Source organism: Elephantulus edwardii, unplaced genomic scaffold (genome assembly GCF_000299155.1).
Source record: "Elephantulus edwardii isolate Elephantulus edwardi_28Jun2011 unplaced genomic scaffold, EleEdw1.0 scaffold00223, whole genome shotgun sequence".
Taxonomy (NCBI): Eukaryota; Metazoa; Chordata; class Mammalia; order Macroscelidea; family Macroscelididae; genus Elephantulus; species Elephantulus edwardii.
In genome coordinates, this window is record NW_006399973.1 from 1,765,906 (window position 1) to 1,784,676 (window position 18,771).

Genomic DNA, 18,771 nt, shown 5'->3' on the forward strand with positions numbered 1-18,771 from the left:
AATCCCTGTAAATGTTCATTAAAACTAATAAAATTTAATAATAAAAATAAAATTAAAAAAAAGAAGAAAAGCTTGGCAATCTATTTAGAGTAAAAGAACCACTGGAAAAAATCTTACATGCAATGATCTGATTCAAAACACATCACTGGATGGTGCAGTACCAACAGGCAGCATTTCAGTCTGCATGGAATTACCATGATCAAGGGCCAACTTGTTAGCTAACACCACTTACTTCCTAGGGAAAAATCTGGTAAAGTCTTTAAGTGTGTTTTATTTTGTTTTTTTTTAACATGTCCTTCTATGAATCACTTTTAGAAAAGAAAATTAAAATTAATGTAACACCTTTAATTTACAGAGTACATGCCCTAAAGCCCAAAAGATTATGGTCATGAGTAGCACATTGATACAACAATCATATTCTAATAACTCTATGAATGCTTACCTTCATGAATCCTTCACTTTTTAGTTTGTGCAGTTTGGAGGCTGCATTATGAAGGCGCTTTCTTTGAGAATTGAGGAGCGAGTCCAGCACTTGCCACCAAGTACGGCAGTTCAACACAAAAGCCAACCCTACTACAGATGCTATAGCTATCAGAACCGCATTCACTGTCAGATGCTTTGAGTCAACTCTGAATATAGCCAGAAGAGTAATCCCAGCAATAATGCAGACAAAGAGAAAAACGAAGATGACAAATGATGGGAGACAACATGTTTTCTTCCATTTCTTTTTACCTGCAATAAATTAATTTTAACAATTATTCGCATAGCAAGTATCTGGAAAAATCTTAATCACTACAGTTACAGCTGTGATAAATCTGATGTTCAATACATGCTTTGCTTTCATGAAAATAAGCAGAAATTAAATTCAATTTGAACTTTCATACTATTCTCAAGCCTTACACCAATGGGAAGGAAATCATACCTTGTGTATCTTCAGTCTTGAATACTCGAAAAAGCCTTGTTGCCAAAAAGCCGAACTCTCTTTCACAGGCATCAGAGAGGGTAGCAATCATTTCAGCCATTGATGTTTCTCCACCTACACTGGACAGCCGATTGTAATCTGTAAACAAAAACCTTGGGGGGAAAAGATCAAATAAGATATTACCTAAAGTAACAAGTTTAACATATGAAACATCTTTATCATTGTACCCTATGTTTTCTTTATCATTTTTGAAATACTGTATGGAGAGCTTTCTAAGTACCAAGTGAAGAAATTGGGACTTGAAAAACAGTAGAGTCATTAAGAATTTCAAGACCAATAATGCCATTTAAGAACACAAGTTTTAAAATATATTACTTTCTTTTTATCTGAAACATCTACCAGGAATTTAGAGGCATGTTTTTTAATTCTTTTTTTCAATTACTCTCAGAAATAACAAACATTTGTACTTCTGACTCTCTATTACCTTTGTTGCATTACTTTCTCCCTTTCATCTGTAAACTAAACTCCTCCATCAATGAAGTAGGGAAGCATTCCTTTTAAAATACACTCTGGGACCATGCTGTTCTATTCTGTGTGATTTTAACTTATGCTACTATAACTTCTCTACTTGTTAACAATATTATTAATTTATATTTTTGTTGTCTTAAAAATACTTTCTAAAATTATTTTATCCTACTCTATAAGCTTTAACTTTTATTTCAAATTCTTATTTTAAATCTTTTCCTTAATACTTAATCCTAAATACTAATTACTTACAGAGTTACGTTAGTTTTTCCTCTTACATTCGTTGTGTTAATATTTTTCTATTATTTGATTTATTCTCTTTCCTTTTCACTTATTAAGAATTTTTAAATCTCAATCTTTCAATGACTTTTTAATTCCTTTTTTAAAATAATTTTAAGAACTTTATTATTATTATTATTTTGTGTGTGTACCATCAAATTGGATCTGACTGGTACAGGAGGAGATTGTCCCTCCTTCTCCAGCAGAGCATCTGGTGGATTCGAATCACTCACCTCTGGGACTGCACTGAAGCTTTTTGCCATTAGGCCAGAGCTCCTTTGGACTTTTTCATTATTTTACTAACAATTATTTATTTTACATTTAATTTTCTCATCATTCCTTTTTCTTCCATTATTTTTCCCCCCCTGGAGCTTTTTACCTACGTTTCCTTTATTACGGGACTTAAATTTTTCTAACATATTTAATATTTTACCTTAATAATAATTTTACATAGGCAAGTAAATGTCTTTCTACAAATAGCAGGTCAGAGAAGTCAGCTGAGCTGCCTGCCCAAAGTTATACACTAAGATGAGGCAGTACCAAGATTCCTTAAAGAATCAAGCTTGGTGCTATAATGCTCTCTCCACAGATGTTCCAAAGGGTAAGTAATAAAGGCAGCAGTTAAAAAAAAATAATAAATATATATTTTTTTCATATATTCCTGGTAAAATAAAGTTTGGCAAATCAAGGTTAAATAGGTTTCTTCATGGAAGCGTCTCTGGCTCTATAATGTGCAAGGAGATAAAATATGGAATAGTTCTCAAACTTACTTCACCAAAACATTCTTTTTGAACATAAAAAATTTAAGGGATCAATTTTCTTTTATACTGAGAAGTTATGCATTAAAACTTTATTAAGTGAAGTCATTTTCTTCACATTATTAGAGATTACGTTCTCCAAAGAATGAAACTCACCTCACAGGTAAAGCCTTAGTAGTCTGTTCAGGCAGTTCCGGTGGGTTCACAAACATCAGCTTGAGGAGGAGTTCCAAGTATCCAAGATGTCTTGCCAATCTAGTACTGAGGACCCATGCCCAGTTCCAACTCTCTCCCTCCCTTCGTCCACCAAAATAAATCACAACTGAAATGCACAGTTAAGAAAAAAATCCAGGAAAATTATTAGTTAAACAGCTATATTTATGTAAAAACAATATTTCTAGCAGTCAAATATTAGAAATAAGTAGTCTTGAATAATTTTTCATGGTCCCTTATGATTTCCTTTTATTCAAAGAATTCCTCAATTACTTAAATTCCCTCAACATACAGAGGTTTATGTAAAAAAAGGGAAAATAAACTGACTGAAATAGAACCTAAGAATCAGAGACACACAATTTGTCTTAAACAGAAAAAGATCATTAAAAATATTGATTCTCTAAAGTCTTCAGATAGTCCAAATAATCTATTTTCTTTCCTTCAACTGAAGATAACCTCAAGAACAAGAATTAGCTTTTTTCTACTTTGCTTTTAGATTTAAAAAAAAATTCCACCCTACTTCACAATTAAAATGCTTAATTATCTCCTAACTCAAGGCAAGAGCACACACCTAATAGCGTGATGCCTTAGTTTCAGAATATATTTAAATGTAAACCATTAATTAATAAACAATAAGATAACTGTCATGAGTTAAATAGTTCTGCTTAAATATATCTAACTAGTTTTGTAGGCTATTTTTTTTTTTTCACAACTTCTGCATATTGGTTGTGGACAAAGTTTCCCTATGCCCATTCACAAAATATCACAAAAAATCAACTTTCTCATCCAAATGTGAAAATCACTTACAGGTTTCAATAGACAAATACAGATATATTTTAAGTAAAACAACTGAGTTTGAGCATTTTTAGATATATATTTTTTAAAAAGTCAAAACTTACTAAAGAATATATATAAGATAGCCAACAGGCTCAATGACACTGCTATTCCAAGATTTGTGTCGACAGTAAAAGCAAACAATAAACCAAACCCTCCACAGAGTAGCAGGGTAAGAAATACTATAAGCCATGAAAATTGGAAAAGAGGTTCAATCTGTTGTCCTGCAAAAGTCTTCATTTCATCTGAAAGAGATATTGATGAAAAATCTTATCAGTATTTTGAGTAGTAAAACTTATTATTATTTATTATTACAAATTTTCTATTTTTTTTATTTTATTTTTCACATTTACCAAACATTTACTAGGCACTTCTAGTGGCCTAGTGGGTCAAGAGTCACATTTCTAATTTTTAGCCATTACCTTAGCCCCTCTGGTCTCTAGTTATCTTAATTGCAGACACAGGCCTTGTAAATCATCAACAGTTACAGGAGTAGGATAAGAGGCAGAGTATTTCCCATACTGGGTGGCAAAACTTGAGTGAGACTGGTGCAAGACCCTGGTTGAGAGTGAGACCCTGGTATTGAGACTGGTGAAGGTGATGGAGAGACTGTGGCACTGCTGTGAAGAAACTTTGGCAAGGTGTACGCAGAGGAACACTGAGTTAAGGTCCATAGTTAAAGGTTGTGTTATTCTTCCTGGATGGTTGAAGAAATGAGAAGCTTCTTGAATTTGTGTTGCTGAACTGAATTGGGACTTTCACTAACTAAGGAATTGTGGGTTTTGGTTTTTTATTTTGTTTTTAAGGAACTGTGTTTTGCTGTTAATGTCACTTGGGACTGTTGCACTAAAATTTGGATGTGTATTGGGTGATATGCTTTGCCTCCCCTACTCTCCATCTTATGTCCCTAAAAAACCCCACTCTTGGAAACACTAATGTGAGTAAAGTATGTGAATGAAAAATGACTATCGAACTGCTGCTGGTGTGGCTCTAGAAGCACCACGGGGCTGGGCTACAAGCTCTTTATCTGCTTTTTCTCTGGGCTGGCAAGGGGCTGTCATATTCTCACTCCGTCTGGCCTTTTCTGAGAGACACACACAGCCCTGTGACTCCATGTCCCATTTTCTGCTCTCTAGACAGAAGGTATTTCTCTCTGCCAGTTTGAATCAATTAACAGCTCTGAGGGAGAAAGATGGGAAATCTCCTCTTGTATGATTTACAACCTCTAACAACTCGCTGGAGGGTCAGCTATGCCTTGGCATAGACAGCAACGCAGAGTTTTACCAAGTACCCAGAGTGATGCTACTCAACTATTTGAAGCAATGTCTTTTGATAAGCATAAAATCTCATTCCTCAGAGGCTTACCTATTTTTGTTTTACCTATTTTCCTTTTTCACATTCAGAATATATAAAACCCTTTTCTAAGTATTGATTTTTTGTAGTTTGGTTACACAAGCAGTAGAGTACTGTTTGTATAGCCAACAATGAAAAGAATGATTTTATTTATCTTACTTTCACCACTGTTTGGTTCTTCTCTTCACCTCCTCCCCTCCAACATTTTTGAGAGTAAGTGAATAGGGTAAGCACTTAGCCAAATGAGTTTTAAACAAGTAATTCTTTCTTTACAAAAAATACCTGTGGAATTTTTTTAAAATCTGGAAGAATGAGTTAGATTTCATTAAGTAAAAGGTGTGTATATAGGATGAGAAATTCAGGGAAAGATCTGTCTAGAAAGTGAGTCAGAAAGAACAAGTAAAAAAAAGTACTTGTTCAAGGGATGAGTTCTATGTGATTGATTGAAACATACAGTACACACAAGAGATCATGCTAGAGGATTTGATCATACAAATGAATATATTCATTTAACATTCATTAACGGCAGCCCTGAATACAATGATTATAAGTAGAAGTAGCACATACAGAACAATCTGCTCCCAAAAGGTTTTAAGTGGTGTTGTGACATAAATGAATTTGTGATTTAGAAAAAGTGTTCAAGTGATTGTACAGAGCACAACTAGAGAAGCAAAGATTCAACAAAATGTATTTTAGTACATTGCACAACGCACATACGATACATAAAACTCTTTGTTTTTACATGTCTTAGGGAGCTCTGATGGCTTAGTGAAAAGGCAGTTTGAATCACCAGCTGATCCACAAGAAAATTCCTCCCATGAAATTTATAACCTCTGAAAAACCCACTATAGCGTCAGCTATGAGTCAGTTCCAACTTGAGAACAAAGAGCAACAACATATAATGGACTTTCTACAAACACACGCTTTACCTTCTAGTTTCTTGAGTAAGAAAGATTTCCCACTTCCCCATTGTGCATATAAGCCCACACAAATGGGTGGCTGCATGGTAGGTTCACTGAGAATATCTGCCAGCGCACTGCTATATAAATCATAACCAAGCATGTCACCATCTGTTTCAGTAGGAGATAAGTGTCCTGCAATTATAAACACACCATATATTTACATTACAATGTGGCATTATTATTAGAAAGCAGTACTAACTCTTTTATTTGGCAATTATTAAAAAAAGAGAGAAAATACAGAAGACAGACATATCACGCTGCTGTAATGATTTTGTGTCAAGATGATCCAATAAAATCGCAAAACAGAAAAAAAAAAAAAGAGAGAGAAAAAAGTGTTTAGTTCTTTGTAAAAATAGGTACAGAGATTCTTAGATTAATACTATAATTCAGCTTACGACACTATTTGATTATAAGATGGATCATAATTATAATCACAACTGCCAACGAACTATGTATATATGTCCTCCCTAATCCAGCAACTGTACATCACATTCCAATTTCAGAAATGTTTAAATGTGTAACAGTATGCAATTTAGAATCAGTGAAATATGGGGATTAAAACCTAAAACAGCACATACAAATAAATTTATTACATGCAAGAATTACACAAAGAAAGTTATAAAATGTTATTGCAGAATGTAACAGATGACCAGAAAAAGAGATATTCTATATTCTACATAGAAAGGTCCAACAATTTAAAGACAGTAATTCTCCCTGAATAAATCTATCATTTTAATGTAATACCAATCAAATACTATGAAAAGCAAATAAGAATAGCAAAGAAAAGAGTTTAAAGACTAATAAAAGATAATTTCATCTTCTCTGGAAAATCAAAATGTACTCTAAAGCATAAGCAATCAAAACATCACAGAACTGGCGTAGCCTATTAGCAGAAAAGGCATTTCAATTCAATGGAGAAAGTATGAAAATTAAGTGGTGCTGGGAAAGGTAGCCATCTGTTAAAAAATAAAATTCCACAAATCTCATACCTTAAAGTTTATAAAACATTAAAAAATTAAACAAAAAATGTAAAACCCATGTAAGTACTAAAAGTGTCGAAGAGGAAAAACCTTCAGATCTTTGAATGGGAAGGCCTTTCTTTCTCAATAGAATATGAAAAATACAACTAAAGGAAAAGAATGACAGAACAAATTACAAAATGGATCATTTTGGGGTGAAGATCTAAAACCCATCACAAAGAATAAATCTGAGGAAGCGAGAGGATGGATTTATAAAATGGACTCACAATCAATATCAGTAACATACAAGTCCTAAAATAAAAATTCTACAAGTATTAAAAATTCCAGAGGGAAAAGCAGACAAATATACAGTACAGCACTCACTTGGGCAAAATATATATTAAGAGTGGAATGATAAGGGTGCTCTGGTGGCCTAGTGGCAAGAAGCTACACTGCAATCACAGAGATACATCGTTCGAATCCACCAGATGCTCTGCTGAAGAAGGAGGGGCAAACTCCTCCTGTACCAGTCAGACCCAATTTGATGGTAAACACAAAAAAAGAAATAGTAAAAATTAAAAAAAAAAAAGTGGAACAATAAAGAGAGATTAGCATGGGCGCAGAGCAAGGATGACATGCAAATTCATGAAGTGTTCCTTATTTGAAATCAATGTATACCAACTTTGTAAGCAAATTAGTATAAAATAAAAATTTTCTTTTTAAAAAACACTTTCGAGCGAACTGGCGGGGAGGGGTGGGCAGGGAGAAAAGTGTGGCAGTGAATGAATGAAAATCCAAAACCTCTGTAAATGTCTATTAAAATTAATAAAAAAAAACCACTTTAGGTAAACAGACAATTTCTCTAAAAAAAATACTTAAAAACTACTTTATGTAAAAAGACATCTGTTTAGGTAAACAGATAAATTAGGAAAAAATACACAGAATGGCAGAGTCTATGATCATTTAAAAAGATCTTAATCTCACTAATAACTTTCAAATATATATTAAATTGGGACTATTAAAATTAATATAATTAGCAAAAGCTAAAGGCTAAAAATGCCCAGTGTTAGGAAAAATGTAGAGACAAGACACTATCTAAAAAAGGAGAAGTCTGTTTTCTATTTTAGAAAATATATAAAAACTGTGAGCATTTCTTGACTTGATTTATCACATGAAAATAATCTTAAAATTAAAATGATCGATAAATATCTAAAGATGGTCACTGAAGCACTATTTTTAACAACTAAATAAACTAAATACAGAGAAATGAATACATTCTTAAAACCTACAATTAAAGATTATATAACAATTAAAATGATTTAGCTCTATATTAAAAATGTTTATATCCAGATTCATTAAATATTTTTATAAGGCAAAGGCGCTCTGGTGGCCTAGTGGCAAGAAGCTGCACTGCAAGCCCAGAGGTATGCAGGTTGACTCCCCTAAATGCTCTTCTGGAGAAAGAGGGTCAATCTCCTCCTGTACCAGTCAGATCTGACAGTACACGCAAAAAATAATAAAATAAAATTTTAAAAAGAATTTTATAAGGCTAAATGAGACATTTAACAACTTATTAAAACCATTCGATACTGAGAGCTACAGAAAAAAAATTGGAAAATTTGTACTTTATACAATATTCACATTTTCTTTCTTCAAATTTTATGAGTGTACATTAATACTACTTAAAATCACAAAAAATATCTTAAAACACAAAAATCCATTCTATGATTGAAAACAAGAAAGAAGGTAAATCTGAAAGTGATAGTACCCTACTATCTGTTAACCTCTGAAAATGAATATATTCCTTTTTTAAATTCATGTAGAAAATATAACAAAAGGCCATTTAAAGTAAGAATAAAAACACAAACTATTAACAAAGTTTTTACATATTCAAATATATGAAGTAATAATAATCCTTAAAATGTTACTGAGAAAGAAACAAATGATAAGAAGTCTTGTAAACTGGCTCTGGTTCTAACAAGCAGAGAGGAGACAGAAGATGAGCAGTGGTGGACAAAACAGAAACAAAGGTGTAAAATTGTAAAAATTTAGGCTATATCCAGAACAGAGTACATTTTGATAGTAGCATAATATACAGCAAAAATGTTAGAAGGAAGAATTTTGGAAACACAGGTTAAATTCTATTTTAAAAACTAGTAACACTGATTGGACATGATACAACAGAAATCATAATAGAATACAAAATCATTTTAAACAGGGAAGAAATATTTTTCACAGTAAAACAATAGCTACCTCCATCTTCATATATTCTCCAGTCAAATGAAAAACACCAAAGTGATGTTAGGGTTTTGTTTTTTTTTTTTTCCTTGTATTTCCCGAGAGAACATTCATTAATATCTCAGACATAAATAAACCCAATACTTACGGGCTCCAAATATTTGAGTTAAAATACTTTTCTGATGGCTACAGTCAATATTGTAAGGGGTCTCGCCTGCTTTGTTTGGTCTGTAAAGTAAGCGCCCATCTTTTGGATTTCTTAAAAGTAGTTCTGCCAGTTTCCGACTCCTCCCACGAATAGCAATATGCAAAGGAGTGTCTCCTTTCTGTAAAATAATGAGAGAAAACATAAATTTTCTTTTTTTTTTAACCTATCAGTAATAATGTTCATGGTCTGCAAAACAAAAAACACAAGTTTTTCATATTTTAAGGGAATATGACATATTTTGGACATGTTGCAAGCAGGGAGCAGATCTTGGAGAGGGATGTCATGCTTGGGAGAATGGAGGGACAGCACAGGAGAGGAAGACCCTCGATGAGACAGACTGATTCAGTGACTGGGGTAATCAGGGTAGGTGTGTCAGAGACAGTAAGATTGGCACAGGGTAGACCAAGGTATAGGGCTCTTATACATAGGGTCACTATGAGTTGCAAGCGACTCAACAACACATAACAACAATATGTAATATAAGGAGCCCTACTGGCTCTTAACCAAAAGGCTAGCAGTTCAAATCCACCAGCCTTTCCTCAGAGAAAGATGGATATAGTCTTTTCCTGTAAGGATGTAGAGTCTTGGAAATCTCATCTATGCACTAGAACCGTGTAATGTTACACAAATATTTAAAACAATACACAAACTAAAATACCTCTTCCTCTAGTTCCTTATTTAGCATTTTTCTTACAGTCTTCTAGAATAAAAATCATTCTCCTTCCCTTGGCTCATTAAAATAAGAGGCAGTGGCTTCCTCTGTGATTGATCCCAGTGCATGGATCCATCTTCCTCAACTAATTTGTATTTTATTCCATGACTTTCTTTATTGTGTCTAGAAAATTTCAAAATCCATGCTGATATCTTATCTCACACTACTGATCTCAATGATGTGTATGATCTTTGACCATTATGGTGTTCCTACAACATTCTACATTTTTATTGAGTCCTTTATGTTATATTTACCCTTTTCTCACTACTGTCTCTACAAACCTCTTCAACTTTCTTTTCATTTCACTATTCCCTTCTACCTTGCCCTTCCTGACATAACAAAGCTTACTCCCTCATTAGACTCTCCAGCTACCTTAACACTACCTTCTTTCGTCAATTGGCTTCACCAGCTACCCCAATGTCAACCTCCCCAACAGGCCAGAGTTCCTCCCATAGTCTGATCTCACAGCCTCCTGTCCACTGGTGGGTGTTCTTTCCTTCTTTGTCCCTGCATTCAATTTCATTTATCCCACTGTTAGATGACAGAACATTTCTAAAAAAAAAAAGAATAATGATTTCCACTATAAACATCAACAGACTCATTCCTTGAATTTTTGCATTCAGGTAGCTAAATTGGAGTTGGAAAATGCTAGGAAAACAAAAATTACTAACCAACATACTAAGGGATATAAGCAAAGCATGTACAGGAAGCAGGAGCCGGAATAATTCTGCCTGGCACTGTATATATCTTTCATAAACAAACATGGCATTTACCTAGGTCTCAAAAGAGTTCATCAAGCAGACAAGGGAAAGAAGGAAATATCAAGGCAGAGAAAACAGTGCTACAAAAATAGGGATGAAATAATGTTCAGAGAACAGTAAATAGTTCAATGCAGGTGGAATGCAGAGAAGCAGGAATAGAAGTGATAGCAAGTGAGGCGGTCAAGGTGGAGCCCTGACCATAAGAAACAGTGCTGTATCCATTCTGAGGAGGATGGAGTTTATCCTACAAGAGACAAGGACTCAGCACAGTTCTCCAGGGTCAATCATATGGTATATGTATCTTTTAGAAAAATAAATCTGAGCTAATCTGAGGTGATATTCCATTCAACCTCAATCTTCTAAGTTTCTCATTATTAGCAGTTCCTTTCATTAAGCTGATCTTAACTGTATACAGCACATCAAGAAGTATCATCTATTTGAAGTTTTTTCATACTTATCTCACCAACTGCATCCATATTTCCTCACTATAAGCATATATAGCTTTGTTTAAAATTTTATTTCTCTCAAAAAGGTTGCCTACTATATCTTCTCTCTCTTATCCCTTACCAGCATCATACTTTGCTTTCTGTTTCTTCATTCATCCTTACTTCCCTTCTCTATTTCCTCCTTCCTACTGAGTAATCTCCTCCTGTGCCATATGTTGTTGCTGCTGTTGTTGGGTGCCCTCAAATTGAGTACAATTCAAAGCAACTCTATGAACAAAAGATCTTATAGCCTCTGAAAACGCACTGTAGAGTCAGCTATGAGTCGCTTCCACAGCACACACACCACCAATCAAAGAAAAGGAGCTCTGTTGGGTTAGTCTATGTGGAGTCATGCTGATAACATATAGACAGTGACTCTGGGGTGCTTCAAATCCACCAGCAGTTCCATGGAAGAAAGTTGGGCAATCTCCTCCTATGTGAATTATAGCTTACAGAAACGCTGTGGAGTCAGCCATGAGTCAATTCCAACTGGAGAGCAACAGGTTTTTGGATGTCAAAGACAGTCTCCAGCTTCATATTTTAGTTAATTCTTTCCCCAAAGCGCCTTCCATCTCTGCTCCAGCTCTGTCCCATGGACTGAGAATTATACTTCCACCACCTGATCTCATACTTTTTCCTGATATACCACTAGCTTATTAAAATGCCCTTGTTTTTTTAACTGCCTCATAAGTAATACAAAAATAAACTCACCTATTATGAAGAAAAAATCCGTATTACGTCATATATTCAGAGAGAAAATATATGATACTTGTCATATTAATGATGAATAAAATTCATCTTTATCTAGGGAACAGAATTTGAAGTAAAGAAATAAACAGCTTATAGCCTTGTTTAAAATTAAAAGAATCTAAAACCAGGGCTCTATCGTACATGAAGTATGGAACAATTTAAAGTTCATTTCAAAATTAGAAATATGAAAATGTTCTTAAGAAGAATAGGACAATATTTAGCAGAGCACTATATCGCATGTTAAAATCAAACCCACTGCCATCGAATCACTTCTGACTCCTTTGCCCTGTGCCACAGATCTGTCCCATGGGTTTCTGAGGTTATCATCTTCATGGACATATATTTCTTCCTTGGAGCCACTGAGGGATTCAAACTATCAACCTGCTGGTCAGCAGCCACGTGCTTTAACCACTGTGGGATCTCCTGTTCCTGAGTATTAAGTTCTACTCTGGCTTGAAAGGCCATTTCCTCCAGTCCTTCAGACTCTTCCCTATTTATCTACAAGAAATTCTATACATGAGGTGATGGTGGTTAAAATGGGAGCAATTCATAGCTGTTGACAGCGGCAGAGAGCAGAGTGGATGCAGCTTCTTTAATAGCACGGCAGAGAACGACCATTTAGAGAAAAACTGAGCATCAGTCCACCAAAAAAGATAAGTAAAATTACCTTTTTTTTACAAAAAGCACACTCAGCTTGACTACTTCTTATCATGTTATCTGAGTAATCAAGAAGACCTAACACTATTAAGATCCCAGGGATCACCAGGACATATTAGTCTCCTCTCCAAAAGGACAATAAAATTCCTTAGATAGGTGCATCAGCCAACAGTCTTTGAAAGAATTCTCTCTGAAGAGATGTTTTTACCTTATCTACAGCAGATACTTTAGCTCCTTTATCAAGCAGCAGCTCTACTACTTCAATATTTCTCATCTTGGTAGCTTTTATAAGTGGTGTTTCACCATCCTGTGGGCAATAGGAAGACAGTTCATGAGATTAACGGCTTGGTTTCTAAACATTTAACAGTCCTATAAAATGCACATGGAAAGAGAAGTTAAATATATGAAAGTGAGTAAGGTGTCATATTTATAATGTTCTCAAGAAAACACATTTTTAAATACTAAAATGTTCCTTTCCTCTCAAAATTAATAATTTGTCAAAATTACTTCTACCCCTCAAGAATGAAATGTGCCCAAGCAATCCACAAGCCTTGCCTGCTAACAGATGCCCTACCACATTTTTCCCAGGCTCCACCCCAGAGTTATGTATGGCAGCACCTTCAGAGGCCACGGCACATACTTATTTGAAACTCATCAATAAATCTCACAGTTCAGCTCTTAAATGTCCAAGCAAATTGGTGTTTAAATTTATTTGGAAGCATATACCAACATCATTTCAGTATACTATGACCTTTGTAAACAGGGGGGAAATTGATAACAAACAGTATTCTTTTGGAAAACTTCAAAAGAGTTTATTTTTATTTTAAAAAATCAAATTAAAGGAAACAGAATAAACCACAAATCAGCACTGAATTAGGAAAAAAAATTAAACCTTCTCAGAAGCAATAGGTGGCCACAGTAGCTTGTATAGGGATCCAAAGAAAAGAAGGGAAAAGGTTATCACAGAACCACTTCCCAGGAAATTTTCTACCTCCGGATACTGGCATATCTGTTGTTTTATAATTATGGTCCAGATTTCTAGCAAATAAATAAGTCTGTCTAATGGGTGAGCCTCTCTAGTCCTTTAAGCATTCATGCCTCTTCATCCAGAATTCAGCATGAACAAATATAGGTCAAAGTGGGTGGTCTGGGAACTCACAACCACTCACAATGGTCTTCCAAAAGGAACTATTTCCACACTGTGAACCAGAGAAGCATAAAAGAATTCTGGGAAATCATCTGCCCACATGTATGAATAGCTGATATTGTACTTTCTGAAAAGAATTTAGCTGAAGAAACAAATTAAACATTATATTTTTATGTGAATACAAAACTCTTTGAGCGGATACAAAGTTTCTTGTTTATGGCTGTTGAGTGTCATGGAGTCATCCTGACTTATTCCTTAGTTTAATAAAATGATACTTGTTAAAGCAGAATATGTCTAACATGAAAGAGAATTGGGTAGAGAAGGAGGAGGAAAAGCTATGGTAATATTAAGCATTAGATACTGCTCACAGCATAAATATGCCGTTTGTACCTTTGTGCATATTTCAGTATCCGGATTGCACTGTAAAATATCTCTCACCATTGTTGCATTTCCTTTCTCAACAGCCCAATACAAAGCAGTTTTATTGTCCTATGAAATAAATAAACAAAAAAACATAGTTAAAGACTGAATTTGATCACTAAAAACAGACATTGTAAATCCTAGCATTGAAAAGCTCTCATGATGCTGTGCATTATGTGTCTGACTGCTAATTGAAAGGTCATAGGTACGAAACCACTCATCACTTGGAAGGAGACACACAGGCTCATGGAGGGCTTGTTATGAGCTAGAACTGACTCAAGAGCTGTAAATATGTATCGTTTGGGGTTTTTGTCTATGAGTTTTTGGTTATGTTACTGAGAGATGGCATTAATCTCACTAGTAACTTTATAGATATAAAATGAACAGATTTAGGAACAAAAGAAAATAAGCAGAGCTGGGACAAAGAGATGTCACGTCACATGAAGATCACCAACCTGCCAACAGATGGAAGCTTTTTAAAAGACAAACATATTTCCCCAGAGCCTATATAGAGGAAAAGCCTTCCCCTAGAGACAGAGCCTTGAACTCAGACTTCATGCTTCTATAAATATGAGCAATTAAAAGTGACATGCCTGTTTGCTAAAGCCACCTACCTATATGTGGTATTATTGCTATAGCAGGACTAGGTAACAAGGACTCCCTCACCACTCTAACACCAACCTACTGTATTCACCAGCTACAGAAAAGAGCATTCCACATTCCCATTTCCTTGAATGTTCTCATCCTATTATTCCAATAGTCTTTCTTGAAAATCTTAGCTTTCTTCTTCTCCACTTATCTAAATAGAAACCCTACCTTCTCTACAAAGTTTTCTTGTCTTTTTCTCCCTATCTCAAGGCTTTTACAAGTAAGTCTTTCACTAACAAACCAACTGTATATCATCTTGTGGTTTAAGAAAAATCTTATTTTTCCTTTTATACAAAACACACAAATTTTAAGCTTATAAAAACTTCCCAAACTAAAAATATATATTTTTATATTATTTTCCTAACAGTATTTGGCAAATATTTAAAAATGGATCTGGAAACAAGAGAATTTTGGCTAAATAAAAGGAAAAATTAGTAGAAATATACTCTAACCAAAAAAAAAAGGGGGGGTGCCTATCAAGGTACAAGCTGTGTGTGTTTAAATTTAAAGCTCTTTATAACTTTGGGAAGGGTTAAAAAAAAAAAGTACATGATTTACCTAAATCTAACCTGACACTGGTATAGAAAATCCATAACAGCAGCAGTGAAACTTAACAAGAATATAGTCATCAATTAAAAAGGGCTTATAGTAAAGTTTGAAGAACGTTTAGTCAACACTGACAACCAATGATAGTATAGATAACAACAGTGCTATAATCATACTTACCTGTCCTCTAATGTCTATATCAGCATATTTTTGTAGAAGCGCTCGAACAATTTCAACATGACCTCCTCTGACAGCACCAATCAACACAGTATCTCCACTCTAAAACCAAAAATCAAAACATAAAAGGTGATGATGAGAAAGAATGTTCAAAATACTGTGTTGAAATTAACGTTATTCATCAACTGACTATCTGGAAACCACTTGGGAAAAAAGCTATCTCAAAATTTAAAAATTAACTTTAATGTCTGATACTAACAACCCTCAGAATAAGCATAGAAGACTTTATGCCTCATGTATGAAGAATCTTAAGACAGGTTAAGAGTGATAGCATCCATCATCAATTTCAGCAGTGGAAGACAAAGTAACCTACCCTATCAGGGATGTTCACATATGTTCCAGCATCAAGCAGATCCTGTACAATCTCTGTGTGCCCCTCCTTAGATGCAATCATCAAAGCTGTATTTCCATCCTTATCCGTTAAATTTACATTTGGATTCCTCTTCAAAATTTCTTTCACTGATTGTGTGTAGCCTCCTTTTACTGCTACAATAAGTGCAGTCATCGAATTCTAAACAATAGAAACAAAAAAGCCCAAGAAATTACTTTATTCTGAAAAACATATGCTGTAATCCTAAAACTTGTATTTTTGAGCAGGTAACTGATAATAAAATAAAATTCCAATAAAACATAACCAAACACATACAAAAAGGGGGCAGAAACCTTATTTTCATTTCTAAGACAAATTAACTCTGCTGATCCATTAAGGTTATTATGATTTTCAATTTTTTAAATGTTAATCTGAAATTGGACCCATTTAAAATAAGTAAACTTTTTACTGAAGTAACTGAAGTATAAAATCATTGTTGTTAAGTGCTGTCGAGTCTTTGTCTAACAGCTCTGAACCCTGCTCTATCCTGAGGCAACATCATCATCTGACACCCCCAACCCCATTACTGATAAGGTGATGAAAATTAAACAACACATTCTACATAAAACAAGAAAAAAATAACAAGACTCTAACTTCAAAGTAGGCCTTTTTGTATTTTTAAAACACCTACAAGAGAAACTGTACTAAAACAACAAAAGAGACTGTTTCAAGACATTATAATATGTTCTTGTATATTTCACAGTCATCTACAAACTACATTTTAAAAAACTGTCTTATTTTAAAGGATTTCTTGTCAAAAATATGTCTCGAGATTTTGATCTATTTGAAGTCGTACATTTTGCAAAGAGGAATTATTTATTGGTCCCCAAAATAAATTTATATGACTATAACAGCAAGATAGTGTATAAAACAATGTACACAAACTTTGTATATGAAGCAAACCAGTATAAAATAAAATTTATGCCTATATTATAAAAAGTATATCTAACAGCAACATTTTCATGTTCTTTAAATGTCAAAAATAAAACTGGGAAATCAATCATCCATTTTGTAAACTGTACAGCTAAGTCACAAACTTGGAGGCAAGTAAGGATCTTATTTCAATGGATGACTACAGACTGTGCTCTAGCTCTACATAACATCAAAAGTTCAGCAATTAGTAAATTCTGCCTATACATATTTTAAGAAAGGATAAAGGATAAACTGGCTAATATTATGCAAAGAATTCAGATGTTATTTACAAATTTTAACCTCTGTGTCATTAAGCCAGAGATGTACCCTTATTATCCACCCCTGAATAAAAGTCTAGTGAACTGCCACTGAAAACTCAGGAGTTTCTCTGATCTGGTTTTTTTTTTAAGGGTAAAACAGTAATGATACATTTATTATAAAGTTACATCCCCAAAGGGACAGACTTTCCTCCTTGAAAAGAGATAAAGAGAAAAGGCCTCAGATCCACTTCTGAAAACAGTTCCATTCTGACACTTGGGTCCGTCATGGGTAGAAATTCGCTTACAGCAACTAGGTGGGTTTATTAAAAACAAGCATGTGGCAATGGGACAATTAAAACAGATTTTCAAGGGGGGTAATAAAGAGAGGAACGAACTGAAGAGGGTAGATAAAATAGTGTAACAATGAATGAATGGAATCCAAAATCTGTAAAAGTTCATTAAAATTAATAAAATAAAGTTAAAAAGAGAAAAGAGAACTGGGGTGTGGGGTCTAGGGAGGAAAATGTGCAACAATGAATGAATGAAAATACATGTTTTCTGTAAACTTTTGTTAAAATCACAATAAAAAATTATTCGAAAAAAGAAAAAATAACAAAATAATAATTTAAATAATATTCTAATTTTTCCTCTTCACAAAATTATTTTTAAATTATTATTTATGTGAAAGCTCACAAAGTAAATTAAGTTTTCATTCAACCACCCACTCATGTATACTCTGTTTTATAATAAGTGAAAATGTCCACAATGTCATCACACTTTCCCTACATTCCCCTATACTGTTTAATGGTTTCTCAAGCATAAATATTGTCCTTTGGGGGAAGGGGCAGAAATAGAGAGGTGAAGATGGGGGGGCAGGGTGTTAATCATAAGGTTGCACAATTCGATGGGTGGGTGGGATGAAGGAAATGGAAAGGATCTTTTGTGAAAAGCAATGAATTCAAATCTTGTAAATAAATCAGACTAATAAAAAATTTTTTTTTTTTTTATGTTAGACTGAAGAAAATTTATTTCAAGCAGCTGCCAGCACATAGAAAAAAAAATTTTCTGGTGGCCTAGTGGCAAGAAGCTGCACTGCAATCCCAGAGGTACAAGGTTCAAATCTACCAGATGCTCTACTGGAGAAGGAAGCACAATCTCCTCCTGTACCAGTCAGATCTGATTTGACAGTACACACACACAAAATAATAAAATTTTAAAAAAAGATTTTAAAAAATTTTAAAAAATATTTTTTTTAAATGGAGGAGGAATATCCATGATGGTCCATGATTTCCAGGCAGGATAGAAATGGGGGAGAGGGGAAATTACTGTTCCTTGAAGGATCTCATTGTAAACTCAAGGAAAAAGAACTATGTTAAGCATCTCTGGTCTCTCCAGAACAACTGACACAGAGCTGAACATACAGCATGTACTTAAAAAAGAATGAGTAACTTAATCAGTAGACATTTTTAAGCTTTTTAGGTTTTAACTGCTCATTGTTTTCTTTTTAATTCTTCTGTTTATGTAGGAAGGAAAATAGGTTACAATCTCAGAGGGTATTTTTAAAGTTACAACATCATTTTAAAGAAGAGGTCCTGTACTAAAGCACAAATTGTGT

General features: G+C 34.1%; 1 protein-coding gene across 1 annotated transcript in view; it reads right to left on the reverse strand.

Moving 5' to 3' along the window:
* Positions 1-18,771, reverse strand: part of KIDINS220 (kinase D-interacting substrate, 220kDa) — a 130,040-nt gene that overhangs the window by 76,527 nt on the left and 34,742 nt on the right. Inside the window, exons 7-16 of the mRNA XM_006898195.1 lie at positions 15,928-16,125; positions 15,558-15,656; positions 14,154-14,252; positions 12,825-12,923; positions 9,192-9,369; positions 5,814-5,978; positions 3,597-3,776; positions 2,641-2,806; positions 923-1,074; positions 443-732 (exon numbers count right to left, since the gene is read on the reverse strand). Coding sequence (XP_006898257.1) covers positions 443-732; positions 923-1,074; positions 2,641-2,806; positions 3,597-3,776; positions 5,814-5,978; positions 9,192-9,369; positions 12,825-12,923; positions 14,154-14,252; positions 15,558-15,656; positions 15,928-16,125 — 1,626 coding nt within the window. The remainder of the gene's footprint in view (positions 1-442; positions 733-922; positions 1,075-2,640; positions 2,807-3,596; positions 3,777-5,813; positions 5,979-9,191; positions 9,370-12,824; positions 12,924-14,153; positions 14,253-15,557; positions 15,657-15,927; positions 16,126-18,771) is intronic.